The sequence below is a fragment of the Sus scrofa genome, chromosome 1, assembly GCF_054392235.1.
Source record: "Sus scrofa isolate SSC_HxYL_T2T_F1_AM1 chromosome 1, Sscrofa_HxYL_maternal_Yorkshire_Landrace_v2.0, whole genome shotgun sequence".
Classification (NCBI taxonomy): domain Eukaryota; kingdom Metazoa; phylum Chordata; class Mammalia; order Artiodactyla; family Suidae; genus Sus; species Sus scrofa.
In genome coordinates, this window is record NC_139383.1 from 246,825,586 (window position 1) to 246,840,050 (window position 14,465).

The 14,465-nt window shown below is 38.4% G+C and overlaps 1 protein-coding gene across 1 annotated transcript in view; it reads left to right on the top strand.

Annotated features, from left to right (window-relative positions):
* The window catches only part of UNC13B (unc-13 homolog B), a 239,668-nt gene that overhangs the window by 58,578 nt on the left and 166,625 nt on the right, over window positions 1-14,465 (top strand). Inside the window, 2 exon segments of the mRNA NM_001435262.1 lie at window positions 769-892; window positions 6,421-6,494. Of these exon segments, the coding sequence (NP_001422191.1) occupies window positions 769-892; window positions 6,421-6,494 (198 nt within the window).

Below are 14,465 nucleotides of genomic sequence, written 5' to 3' on the forward strand. Positions count from 1 at the left end.
GGAGGGGAGAGAGGAGTGTCCGGGGGAGGGTAAGTATGTGTGGATGTGATAACTAGCTTGCTTCCTAGGTTGATCTAGGCTGCCTGTGTCTTTTGCATTCCCTCTCAGTCAGTATTCTGAGAGGAGTTCCTCAGGCAGCTGTTTCGGTTCTGTTCTCTGCTCTTTAAGTCACCTATCCCAGGGAACTAGTTTCGGTCTTCCTCTTCCACATGTAACCTTATATGTTCAAGGAACTACAGGCTTGGCATTTGGCCTTCACACTATCTTATTTAACACAGTGTTTTGAAGACTGAATTTCCACTACACTTTACCAGATGAGAACATAACTCAGCATTATTTTCCCATGACACTCACTTTGGATATTTTCATTGTGGCTCCAGTTTAGTTCAGCTTAACTAGCAATGTTAATAGCTCTGTAGTGATTAGAAGTCATGGCATATTAAGTGACGTAGTCACTAAGAATTACACAAATTAAATATTGGTCCATGGAGAGGCTTTGTTTTTGAGTTTGGTACTCTGGAAATTCTGTCCTTGGTGGACTGGCAGAAAGCTAACCACAGTGAAAGCTTCTCTTCCACCAAAGAGGGAGAATAGAAGCCACATACAGCAGAGGCAGGTGGTGACCTTGGTGTGTTTACCTCGTTAGGATACGTGAGTGGCCCAGACAAGCTCTTTAACGGGGAAATTGAGAGAAGAAAGCAGCTGGCTCTTTAACTAAGAGGGGAGTGGTGAAAGAGTGAAGTTTAATCTTAGATTTCTGTTTTCTAGGAAGGGCCTGGAGAATGGTCCACGTTGGAGGCAGAGACGTTAATGAAAGATGATGAGATCTGTGGAACGAAAAACCCAACTCCCCACAAAATTTTGCTGGACACAAGATTTGAGTTGCCTTTTGGTGAGTCTGATTAGATTTTAAAAACCATTTAATTTACCGTATTGTTTGAAATTGTTTTCGGTTTTTTTTTTTTTTTTTTTTTTTTTTGTCTTGGTTTTTAGGTCCACACATGCTGCATGTGGAAGTTCCCAGGCTAGGGGTCGAATCAGAGCTGAGCTGCTGGCTTACACCACAGTCACAGAAACACAGGATTCAAGCCTCGTCTGCGACCTGTACCACAGCTTGTGGCAATGCCAGATCCTTGACCCCACCGATCGAACCCACATCTTCATGGATCCTAGTTGGGTTCGTTTCTGCAAGCTGCAATAACTCTAGCAATTTCCCAGTTTTCAGATGTTTTATAATTGGTTTAAATGGTATCCTGTTTAATTTTATTCAATTTTTATTTTGACTTTACATTATTAATATCCATGTATGCTGTTGTTGTTGTTGCTATGTTCTATTTCAGTCTATGTACATCTTGTAGCTTATGGTGATTTCAGCAAAAATGGCATGATTTTCCAGTAAGCTCTGAAATAGCTAAACTCAGAACGGTGATTACTTCAGAAAAATAGAAAGGAAGACTATCTTGTGTGTCTGTAGGCCAAGTTCTAGGTGAAGAGAAAAGCATTTGGAGTTCTTGATTACAGCTTAGTTGCTTATGTTCTTAGTGCTGTGTTCTTAGCTGTACTAGTCTGAAATGGAGTTTCTGTCTTACTGAATTGGGAGGGGGATGGGTGAGAATGGGTTTTGGTTTCATAAATTGTTCTTAAAAGTTTTGGGAGATTTCCTTTTGTGTGTGTGTGTGTGTCTTTTTAGGGCTGGCTAGGAGTTGAATTGGAGCTGTAGCCGCTGGCCTACACCACAGCCACAGCAATGCCAGATCCAAGCTGCGTCTGCAACCTACACCATAGCTCACGGCAATGCTGTATTGTTAACCCACTGAGCAGGGCCAGGGATTGAACCTGCGTCCTCGTGGATATTAGTCAGATTAGTTTACACTGAGCCATGACAAGAACTCCCTCCTTTTTTTTATATATATAATTTTATTTTTTTGGTCTCATCTGTGGCATATGGAAGTTCCCAGGCTAAGGGTGGAATCAGAGCTGCAGTTGCCAGCCTAGGCCACAGCCAGGGCAATGCCATATCTGAGCTGCATCTGTGACCTGCACTGCAGCTCAGATCCTTATCCCACTGAGTTAAGGATCGACCCCTCATCCTCATGGATAATAATGAGGTTTTTAACCTGCTGAGCCACAATGGGAACTCCTCCATTATCTAAGTAACTTTTAATTTTTTATATTATTATATTGTAAACTCAGAAAATACAGGTGTGCATAAGGACATAAAGATTTCTTAAAATTTCACCAATTAGAAATGTTTTTTTATGTTATGTTTTAGTTTTTTAATGCATATACAGTTTTCCTATAAAATGGCACTGTATATATTACATTTTAACCTATTTTATTTTCTAATTACATAGTTATATGCATGTTATATAAAATGTTGCCCTTAAGTATTTTCAGTGGTTGATTTTATTTTATTGTACAATAATAATAAAAATAACATTTGTTGACCAATAACTATGTGTGTGCCAGTGGGTGTATCACTAAGTATTTACATATGTAATCTCATTTAATCCTCACTTCAGTCCTTTGAGGTAGATCCAGCTATTACTTCCATTTTAGAGATGAGGAAATGGAGGCACAGAGCATTGAAGTCTTTTGCCTGGGTTGATTTAGTAAGTGGTAAAGCATTGAAACTTGGTTGATTTGGCTCCAGAGCCTGGGCTTTTAATTTAAGTTGTAATATATTTAACCATTCCTTTTTTTGAGTACTTTATTCAAAGTTTGTATGATAAATAGTATTGCAGTAAACATCCTTGTAGCTCTGTATTTTTTTCTTCAAACATTTTGAGGGATGAGGCAGTAATATATGCACAGTAGTTTAACACTTTATCCAGTGAAAATTAGGTCTCCCTCACAAATCAGTTATCTTTCTTATATATTACTACAGTTAATACTTTGTTGTGTATCTTTCCAGAGTCAGTCTTTGAATTTTATAAGCATAGGTATAAACCCTCAACCCCTTTTAAAAACATGGACCTAGATAGTTCCTGTTGTGGCTTAGTGGGTTAAGAACCCGGCTAGTATCCATGAGGATGTGGGTTCAGTCCCTGACCTCATTCAGTGGGTTAAAGGATCTGGCGTTGCCATGAGCTATGGTGTAGGGTACAGCTGTGGCTCAGATCTGGTGTTGCTGTGGCTATGGTGTAGGCCGGCAGCTGCAGCTCTGATTCCACCCCAGCCTGGATACTTCCATAAGCTGCAGGTGCAGCCCTAAAAAGAAAAAAAAAAAAATCACGGACACAAATAGTAGCATATTCTAACACATTCATTGTCTACTTAACAATGTATCTTGGTGAATTGTTATATCAGAACATATAGACCTACAGCACAGCAACTCTTCCTCACCTGTTCTTTTTAAGTTCTTTTATGGATGAGGAAATGCTGTACAAATCAAGTAGTAAATTACTTGAAGCTTTTATTATAAGACTTGGAAATATTGCCATCAATTGCTGAAGAATGGTTTGAGGGGAAGGAGGTAAAAGTTTAGGTAAGAGGAGGAAAAAGAAGAAAGGGCTGTATTTGATTCCTTCATATGGATTACTAGAAAGTTTATCTGTATAAATATTATCAAAGTTGATCTGATCCATATTTTGTTTGTTTGTTTATTTATTTATTTTCTAGGGCCACACCCATGGCGTATGGAAGTTCCCAGGATAGGTGTTGAATCAGAGCTGCAGCCATCAGCCTATGCCACAGCCACAGCAACACCAAAATCTGAGCTGTGTCCACCACTTAATCCACAGCTAACAGCAATGCCAGATCCTTAACCCACTAAGCGAGGCCAGGGATCAAACCTGTGTTCTCATGGACACGAGTCAGGTTCATTTACCACTGCACCACCATGGGAACTCCTGTTCGTTTATTTTTTTATGGCTGCATCTGATGCATATGGAAGTTACTGGGCCAGGGATCAAATCTAAGCTGCAGCTGCGACCTACTCCACAGCTGTGACAATGCTGGATCCTTAAACCAATGTGCCATAGTGGGAACTCCCTGATCCATGTTTTGTCTCACTGTTTCCCTTTGGTGCTGGATATATGGATACATCTGATATTCTTAATACATGTTTCATGTTTTGGAAATTGTTAACATTCGGTCGAGGCAATGTATACCATTATTTTTCTTTACTCTTTATTTATTTATTTATTTATTTGTCTTTTGTCTTTTTAGGTATATGGAGGTTCCCAGGCTGGGGGTCTAATCAGAGCTATAGCTGCTGGCCTATACCAGAGCCACAGCAACACCAGATATGAGCCGCTTCTGCAACCTATACCACAGCTCATGGCAACACTGGATCCTTAACCCACTGAGCAAGGCTAGGGATCGAACCTGCAACCTCATGGTTCCTAGTCGGATTCGTTTCCACTGTGCCACAACAGGAACTCCCTCTTTACTCTTTTTTTTTTAAAAAAAAATTGTGGTAAAATATACATAATGTAAAATTAACTATCTCAGTCACTTAAAACATGCAGTTCAGTGGTATGATGCCATTCATAATGTTGTGCAGCTATCACCACTCTTCATATCCATAGCTCTTTTCATCTTGCACTACTAAGACTCTATACCCACTAAAAAATTAACTCCCCTCCCTGGTGGTCTAGCAGGTAAGGATCCATCATCATCGCTGCAACCAATGGCTTGGGTTGCTGCTGTGGCATGGGTTTAGTTCCTGTCCTGGGAACTTCCACATGTCCTGGACTCGGCAAAAACAAAAAGAAACAAAAAAATACTCCTCTTTTCTCTCTGCCCCCAGCCCTTGGCAACCACCGTTCTACTTTCTGTCTCTAATTTTGACTATGCTTAGTACCTCATGTAAGTGGAATTGTACAGTATTTGTCTTTTTGTAACTGGATTAATTCACTTGGCATAATGTCCTCAAGATTCATCCATGTTGTAGCATTTGTTAGAATTTCCTTCCTTTTAAAGACTGAACAATATTCCTTTGTAAGTATATATATCACATTTTGCTTATGTCTTAATTCATTGATGGCCACTGGGGTTGCTTCCACATTTTAGCTGTTGTGAATAATGCTGATGTGGACATGGGTGTGCAAATATATCTTTGAGATTCTACTTTCAGTTCTGTTGGGTATATACCCAGAAGTTGAATTGCTGGGTCATATGGTAATGCTTTTTTAATTTTTTGAAGAATCACCATAGAATCACTGATTTTCATAGTGCCTGTACCATTTCACACTCCCACCAATAGCAGACAAAGGTTCCAATTTCTCCACATTCAGCACATGTTACTTTCTGGTTTGTTTGTTTTTCTGTTTTTTCGATAATAGCCATCCTAATGGGTATTCAGTAGTATCTCATTGTAGCTTTGACTCGTACTTCCCAAATGATTAGTGATGTTGAACATCTTTTTATGTATTTAGTGGCCATTCTTATATCTTCTTTGGAAAAGTGTCTATCAAGTCCTTTGCCCATTTTTGAATTGGGTTTTTGTTATTGTTGAGTTTTAGGAGTTCTCTTTATATTCTGGGGATTAATTCCTTATCATATATATGCCTGCAAATATTTTTTCCTATTCTGTAGGTTACCTTTTTGTTCTGTTGATATTGTATTTTGATGTAGAACATTTAAAAAATTTTGACAATGTCTAATTTTTCTGGTTTTTTTTGTTGTTGTTGCCTGTGGTTTTGGTGTCCTAGCCAAAAAATCATTTCTAAATCCAGTGTTGGACAGTTTTGATCCTATGGTTTTTTTCTAAGAGTTTTCTAGTTTTTGGTCTTAAATTTAGGTTTTGATCCATTTTGAGTTAATTTTTCTGTATCGTATTAGGTTAGGGTCCACTTTCTTTTTTGCATGTGGATATCCAGTTATCCCAGCACCATTTCTTGGAAGGACTCTTTCCCCCCTTGAATTTTCTTGGTACCCTTGAAAAGAATCATTTAACCATATATGTGAGGGTTTATTTCTGAGCTCTCTATTCTGTTTTATTGGTCTACTTGTCTATCTTTATGTCAGTAACATAAGTTTTAATTTTGATTTACTGTAGCTTTGTAGTAGGTTTTGAAATAAGAAAGTATGAGTCCTCCAGCTTTGTTCTTCATTTTCAAGACTGTTTTGGCTATTCGGGGTCTATTAGGATTCCATATGAATTTTAGGGTGGGTTTTGTATTTCTGCAAAAAAAAAAAAAATCATTGGGATTTTAACAGCAACTGATTGAATCTGTAGAGCATTTGGGGTAGTATTGACATTTTAACAATATTAAGTCTTCTGATACAGAGGAATAATAGTATATTATTTTGATTTTTGTGAAGATTCAAGATAATGTTCATGGCAAGAACCAAGCCAGTGAAATTTGTCCACCACCCCTACCCTTCTAACTTATATCATTTGATTTCTTTAAGTATTATCAACTCATGATTAAATTATTAACCTAGTAATGTGGTTTCTTCTTTTTGTCGTAGATATCCCAGAGGAGGAAGCCAGATATTGGACCTACAAATTGGAGCAGATCAATGCCTTGGAAGCTGACACTGAGGTAGGAATTGTTTTTGTTTTTGTTTTTTCCAATATAAAGAGATGGGGAAAGTCTCTTTATAGGACATTTTATGGTTTGTCAAGGGACTGATGATCCAGGAGCATGTTGAAGAATGCAAGCATTTAAACTGTATTAAAGAAAAAAGGCATGGAGTGCCTGTTGTGGCTCAGTGGGTTAAGAACCTGACAGTAGTATCTGTGAGGATAAGGGGTCAATTCCTGGCCTTGCTCAGTGGGTTAAGGATCCAGTATTGCCACATGCTCTGTTGTATGTCACAGATGTTGCTGTGGCTGTGGCATAGGCCTCAGCTGTGGCTCCAATTCGACCCTTAGCCTGGGAACTCTCCTATGCCACAGGTGTGGCCCTAAAAAAGGAAAAGAAAAAAAAAAAGGCAGCTAGAAGATTGCCTGTATTAGAAGGATCTGTATGCCTTTCCTGTTCCTCTCCTTGCACCCCAGGAGTGGCTAATTTGCCACTGAGTTGGGTCTAAACTCTACGGAATGAACTTATGCTAGGGAATCAATCTGTCCTCTTGTTGCACAGAATAGCAGAAGGCTGTTTTTCCTGCTTGTTCCCAGATTTTTGGATATGTATCCTTACTTGTGTGCTCTTTTTGGGAATGTTTAGACTATTGCATTGCTTGGTCCTGCTCTCCTAACTTATTTCCAGAGATGAGTCTGGTGCACAGAAGAGAACACAATCAACTCAATCTGGGCCTTCGGGATTGGAGAATGTTTTTGTTGGTGGTGATGGAGGGAAAAGATAATTTTTTTTTTTTTTTACTTCAGTACAGTTGGACTATTCAAAAATTTGTCTGATAATAAGGTAGAATTTGGAGTACCAGGGGATAATTTCAGTGGAAATGTCTGATAAACAACCTCCTGAGAGAATCTGAAGCTCAGGGTTGGATGAAGTGGGGACCTATAGGCATAGAGTTTGGATTCATCAATATTTATAGCAATTGAAGTCATAGGAATCAAAGCACTCACTACTCAGGTAATGTAGAAAGAGTATTGAAGAACAGGAACAAAATCTTGGGAAACATCAAAGATAGAATCCTGAGAAACAAAGGAGACTGAGAAAGAGCTGCCTGAAAGAGAGAGTAGGAGAAAAGAAAAAAAAGAGTTTTAAGGCATAAATTCTTGACAGTATCAAATGTTACCAAGAGCAGAGAAGATGAGTAATGAGATGGAGCTATTGGATTTGGCAATTAATGATCAGAATTCGCAGGTTAGTGCTGGAAGCCACAATGCAGTGATTGGATGAGTGTCTTAGTTTCCCAGGGCTGCCATAACAAAGCAACACATTCTGGGTGGTTTACAATGACAGTTCCCACTGTTCTGATGGCTAGAATTTTGACATCAGGTATTGGCAGGATCACTTCCTTCTGGAGGCTCTGATGAAGAAAATGTCCCATGCCTCTTTTCTATCTTGTGGTGGTTCCCAGCAGTCTTTGCTCTTCCTTGGCTTATAGACACATTATTTCATTATCTCTCTCCATTATTACATGCCTCCTTGTGAGTGTGTCTGTCTGTCCTAACAATACATTGTCCCTTTTTTTGTGTCTGTGTTCAAACGTCATTGATTTTGTAAGCACATCAGTTATTGGATTAACTCAATCGCATCTGCAGAGAATCAATTTCTTTCTTTTTCTTTCTTTCTTTCTTTCTTTCTTTCTTTCTTTCTTTCTTTCTTTCTTTCTTTCTTTCTTTCTTTCTTTCTTTCATTTTCTTTTCCTTCTTTCTTTCTTTCTTTTCTTTTTTCTACTTTTTAGGTCCGCATCTGCAGCATATGAAAGTTCCCAGACTGGGCTTCGAATCGGAGCTACAGCTGAGGTCTATGCCACAGCCACAGCAACGCAGGATCCGAGCTGCATCTGTGACCTATACCATAGCTCACAGCAATGCTGGGATCCTTAACCCGCTGAGCAAGGCCAGGGATGTAATGGGGCTAGATATTTCCAAAATGGCCACCTTTAGAGGAGCACATGTTGGAGACCTTTGCCTCCAGTGTCCTTCCCCCACAACAAGCCACAGTCTCCCCCTGTTTTCCCAGGAGATCCTCCAAGAACTGCAGTCAGGTCCAACCCAGATTCCTATGGAGTCTCTGCTTTGCCCTGGGACCCAGTGTACATGAAGGCCTGTGTGTACCTTTCAAGAATGGGGTCTCTGCTTCCCCCAGTCCCGTAGAGCTCCTGCACACAAGCCCCACTGGCCTTCAATGCCAAATGCCCTGGGGGCTCCTTCTGCCAATGCCAGATCCCCAGGCGTGGAGGCCTGACGTGGGGCTCAGAACTATCACTCTTGTAGGTGAGTCTCTATGATGCAGTTACTTTCCAGTCTGTGGGTTGTCCACCTGGCATGTATGGGGTTGCTTATACAGTGAAATCGCCCCTCCTACCATCTTGATGTGGCCTCCTCTTTGTCTTCTGGAGTAGGATATCTTTTTTGATAGTTTGCAGTCTATTTGGTTGAATGTAGTTCAGCAGTTGGTTGTAATTTTGTTGCTTTTATGAGAGAAGGTGAACTCCAGTCCTTCTACTCCTCCATCTTTATCCCATCTCCCCCCACCCTGCCACCCACATCCTCATGGATACTAGTTGGGTTCATTACCCGCTGAGCCACGATGGTAATTCTGCAGAGACTCTATTTCTTTTCTTTTTTTCTTTTTATTTTCTTTTCTTCTTTTTTCTTTTTAGGGCTGTACTGACGGCATATGGAGTTTCCCAGGCTACGGGCCAAATTGGAGCTGTAGTTGCTGGCCTACGCCACTGCCACAGCAATGCAGGATCGGAGCCTCATCTGTTACCCACACCACAGCCCACGGCAAGACCAGATCCCCCGGATCCCCAACCCACTAAGCGAGGCCAGGGATCAAACCATTGTCCTCATGGATTCCAGTCAGGCTCACTAACTTGAGAGCCATGACGGGAACTCTGAGACTCTATTTCTAAATAAGGTGACATTCATGGGTACCGTGGATTAGGAGTTCAACATGTCTTTTGGAGGGGATACAGTTCAACCCACAATGAGTTAAAAAAGTGGAATTTGGGACACATACAAACTACTCCTTTAAGGATTTTCCCTTAGCTCTTCTGAATCCTTAGTAGGCTTTGTATTATTGAAGCTACATAACTCCTCTTGGGCCGAAGCCACACTCCAGATTTTCTTTGTTCAAACCTCCAGTCTGTCTTCTGTCCTTGGTAAATGCCAAAATCCACTCTATCGTTGTCTTCCGAATGTTTATCTTCTTTGTTTTGTTAGTGAAGAGATGGTTGTACTTTGGATTTTACAGGCTTAACTTTGTATAAACTCAGATGAACGGATTAAGACAATAAAAAACCCAAATATAACTTATACAAAATTGCAGAATTTTACAAGTTATAAACATGAGGGTTCTTGGTCTGTGGTTCTTAACTCCTGAGTTTTTTTTTAAATCTTTATTTATTCATTCATTCATTCATTCATTCATTCCTCCTGTACAGCATGTGACCCAGTTACACATACATGTATACATTCTTTTTTCTCACATTATCATGCTCCATCATAAGCGACTAGACATAGTTCTCTCCATCTGAGATTTTTGCTTTCTGTTTCTATTCTAGCTCTGTAGCTCACTGGGTTAACTTCTTTCATCCCTTCCTGTATGTCCCTGTTTTTTTAAAAAACAGTTTTATTGAAATATTATCCATAAACCATTTAGTTCACACATCTAAACTGTATAGGTTAGTGGTTTTTAGTATATTCACAGTTGTAAAATTAATTCATCACAATTAATTTTAGAGCATTTTCATTATCTCATAAAGAAACCCTATGCTGTTAGCTACTATTACACATTAATCCTCTCACCCTCAGTCCTGGGTAACCACTAATCTACTTTCCGTCTGCATACATTTGCTTATTCTAGACATTCACATAAATTAATTCTGTAATATATGGACCTTTGTGCCTATGTTCTTTCACTTAACGTTTTCAAAGTTTCTGTTGTGTTGTGGCATTTATCGGTACTGTTCTCTTTTATTGCCAAATAATATTCCACTGTATGGTTATATACTACATTTTAGTTCTGCATTTGTCAGTTGATGAGCATTTGGGTTGTTTCCACCTGTTGGCTTTTATGAATAATGCTGCCATGAACATTCCTATACAAGTTTTCTTTGGGACATACATTTTCAATGCTCTTGGATATATACCTGAGAATGAAATTGCTGGAGAAGATGGTAACTACTTTTAACGGTTTTAGAAACATCCAGATTGTTTTACAAAGTGGCTGTACCATTTTACATTAAATCGTGTCTCAGCCACGAATACATAAATAGAGCAGAATACATCTTTAACAGATAAGGCCTTAAAAAAAACCCGACACACAACATTGTAAATAAACTATATTTCAATAGAAATTTTAGAAAAGAAAATGGGAAAAAAATTAAAAATTAAAAAAACCCCACAATACCTTTAACACATTGATTCAATAATAATTTATTTTTTTATGTTCCATTCCACTGTTTTATTTTTTATTTTTATTTTTTATGTTCCATTCCACTGTTTAATTTTATTTTTTATTTTTATTTTTTTATTGCTTGATGAATTTATCACATCTATAGTTATATAATGATCATCACAATCCAATTTCACAGGATTTGCATCCCACAACCCAAGCACATCCCCCACCCCCCAAATTGTCTCCTCCAGAGACCATAAGTTTTTCAATGTCCATGAGTCAGCATCTGTTCTGCAAAGAAGTTCAGTCTGTCCTTTTTTCAGATTCCACATGTCAGTGAAAGCATGTGATGTTGGTGTCTCATTGTATGGCTGACTTCACTTAGCATGATAGTTTCTAGGTCCATCCATGTTGCTAAAAATGCTGGTATTTCGTTCCTTTTAATGGCTGAGTAATAATCCATCGTGTATATGTACCACATCTTCTTGATCCACTCCTCTGTAGATGGACATTTAGGTTGTTTCCATGTCTTGGCTATTGAAAAGAGTGCTGCAGTGAACATTGGAGTACATGTGTCTTTGCAAGTCGTAGTTTTCTCTGGATAGATGCCCAGGAGTGGGATTGCTGGATCAAATGGTAGTTCTATGTTTAGTTTTCTGAGGAATCTCCATACTGCTTTCCACAGTGGTTGCACCAATTTACAATCCCACCAACAGTGTACTAGGGTTCCTTTTTCTCCACACCCTCTCCAGCACTTATTGTTTGTAGACTTTTGGATGATGGCCTTTCTGGCTGGTGTAAGGTGGTACCTCAGAGTGGTTTTGATTTGCATTTCTCTAATAATGAGTGACGTTGAACATCTTTTCATGTGTTTTTTGGCCATCTGTATGTCTTCTTTGGAGAACTGTCTGTTTAGATCTTCTGCCCACTTTTGGGTGGGGGTGTTTGTTTTTTTGGTATGGAGCTGCAGAAGTTGTTTATAAATTTTGGAGATTAATCCCTTGTCAGTCAATTCACTTGCAAAGATTTTCTCCCATTCTGTGGGTTGTCTTTTTGTGTTGTTTAGGGTTTCCTTTGCTGGGCAGAAACTTTGAAGTTTGATTATATCCCATTTGTTTATTTTTCTTTTTATTGTCAATACTCTGATAGGTGGATCTGAGAAGATGTTGCTGTCGCTTATGTCAGAGAGTGTTTGGCCTATGCTTTTCACTAAGAGTTTTATAGTATCTGGTTTTATGTTTAGGTGTTTAATCCATTTTGAGTTTGTTTTTGTGTATGGTGCTAGGAAATGTTCTACTTTCATTGTTTTCCATGTGGCTGTCCAGTTTTCCAAGCCCCACTTATTGAAGAGGCTGTCCTTTCTCCATTGTATATTCTTGCCTCCTTTGTCATAGATGAGGTGGCTGTAGGTGCGTGGGTTTAATTCTGGGCTGTCTATCCTGTTCCACTGATCTATATTTCTGTCTTTGTGCCAGTACCATGCGGTTTTGACGACTATTGCTTTGTAGTATAGTCTGAAGTCTGGGAGCCTGATTCCTCCAGCTCCATTTTTCTTTTTCAGGATGTCTTTGGCTATTCTGGGTCTTTTGTGCTTCCAAACAAACTTTAAAATGTTTTGTTGGAGTTCTGTGAAAAATGTCCTTGGTAATTTGATAGGGATTGCATTGAATCTGTAGATTGCCTTAGATAGTATAGCCATTTGATAATATTAACTTTTCCAATCCAAGAGCATGGTATGTCTTTCCATCTATTTGTGTCATCTTTGATTTCTTTCATCAGTGGCTTGTAGTTTTCAGGGTATAGGTCTTTTGTTTCTTTAGGTAGGTTTACTCCTAGGTATTTTATTTTTTGGATGTGATAGTAAACAGGATTGCTTCCCTAATTTCTCTTTCTGCTCTTTCATTGTTAGTGTATAGAAATGCCATTGATTTCTTTCTTTTTTTTTACTCATCATAAAACCACTCTATTCCAGATTTTATATATACAATCTCTTTCTGAGTTACCTCACCTGGCCTTAAGTGTGGCTGTTTTCCACCTCTCTGTCTTGTTTGTTTGTTTGTTTGTTTGTTTTAAAATTTTATTTTTTTTACAGAATAAAATACACACAAAATATATTTAAACACAGTTACATTCATACAGATTATTATATCATGGATCTTAAGAAACAGATTAAGTGACACCCTCAGGAGAAGTGGAATGGAAAATATGCTGAGACAAATAGGAAATCTATTCTATATTTTATCCCATTTTGTATGGCTTTCATCTTTACTATTTGGTATTATCTATTACATTCAATTTTTCTTTAAAAACTAGCATTATATTAAAATTATGTATATTATCCAACTAAAATTTATGAAGAAGAAAGCCTTATATACCATTAAATATTTTATATAGCATAATAAAAAAATAACTGGTAAGAATAACAAAAATAATATACCCTCTGAAAATAAGTAAAATATAAGATGAATAAATTGGTTAAAAAACAGTGTAACTATATAAATATGTCCTCACAAATTGTTACATCTTATTGATTCTTCAATATAGTCATTACACCATTCTAGGTGATGTGATAAACAGGACATTATAGACCTTACATTGTACCATGGAGAGAAATGGTTATTAATAATACAATTGTAGAACTGTATTATTTAATTGTACAGTTGCATTATTTAATTATAATTATCACAAATTCTTTGATGGAGAGGAAATCAGAATCAGATGTAAGAAGACTTCAGCATTCCAAGAATGATGTCAAATGACCCCCTTCATGGTGGATTATGTACTTATTTACTATGATATATATTTCTTCTCCAGAGATTCCTTGTGTGTGTATCAATTGTAGATTTTTGGTTTGCAGTTTTTCTAAAGTTTTGATATAAGAGTCTGTATGTATTGAGATTGTTTTAAGTTGTTGTTCTCTTAATTGCAAGTTCATCTCCAGTGTCCTGAATTTGTACCCACCTCTTCTCATGATTCCTGATTTTGGTGGTATAATTGTGCATGGATGATTTCGTATCTTTTTTTTTTGTCTTTTTGCTATTTCTTTGGGCTGCTCCCGCGGCACATGGAGGTTCCCAGGCCAAGGGTCGAATCGGAGCTGTAGCCACTGGCCTATGCCAGAGCCACAGCAACGCGGGATCCAAGCCACGTCTGCAACTTACACCACGGCTCACGGCAACGCCGGATCCTTAAACCACTGAGCAAGGGCAGGGACCGAACCCGCAACCTCATGGTTCCTAGTTGGATTCGTTAACCACTGAGCCATGAAGGGAACTCCTGATTTCGTATCTTTACTGTATATATACCTTTACTGGTGAGCCTTGTCATTTGTGGAATTTTTGTTTCCTGTTGCTGTCTTTTCTTTTCTGCCTAGAGAAGTTCCTTTAGTATTTGTTGTAAGGCTGGTTTAGTGTTGCTTAATTCTCTCAGCTTTTGTTTATCTGTGAAGGTTTTGATTTCTCCTTCAAATCTGAATGAGAGCCTTGCTGGGTAGATTAATCTTGGCTGGAAGTTTTTTCTTTTCATCACGTT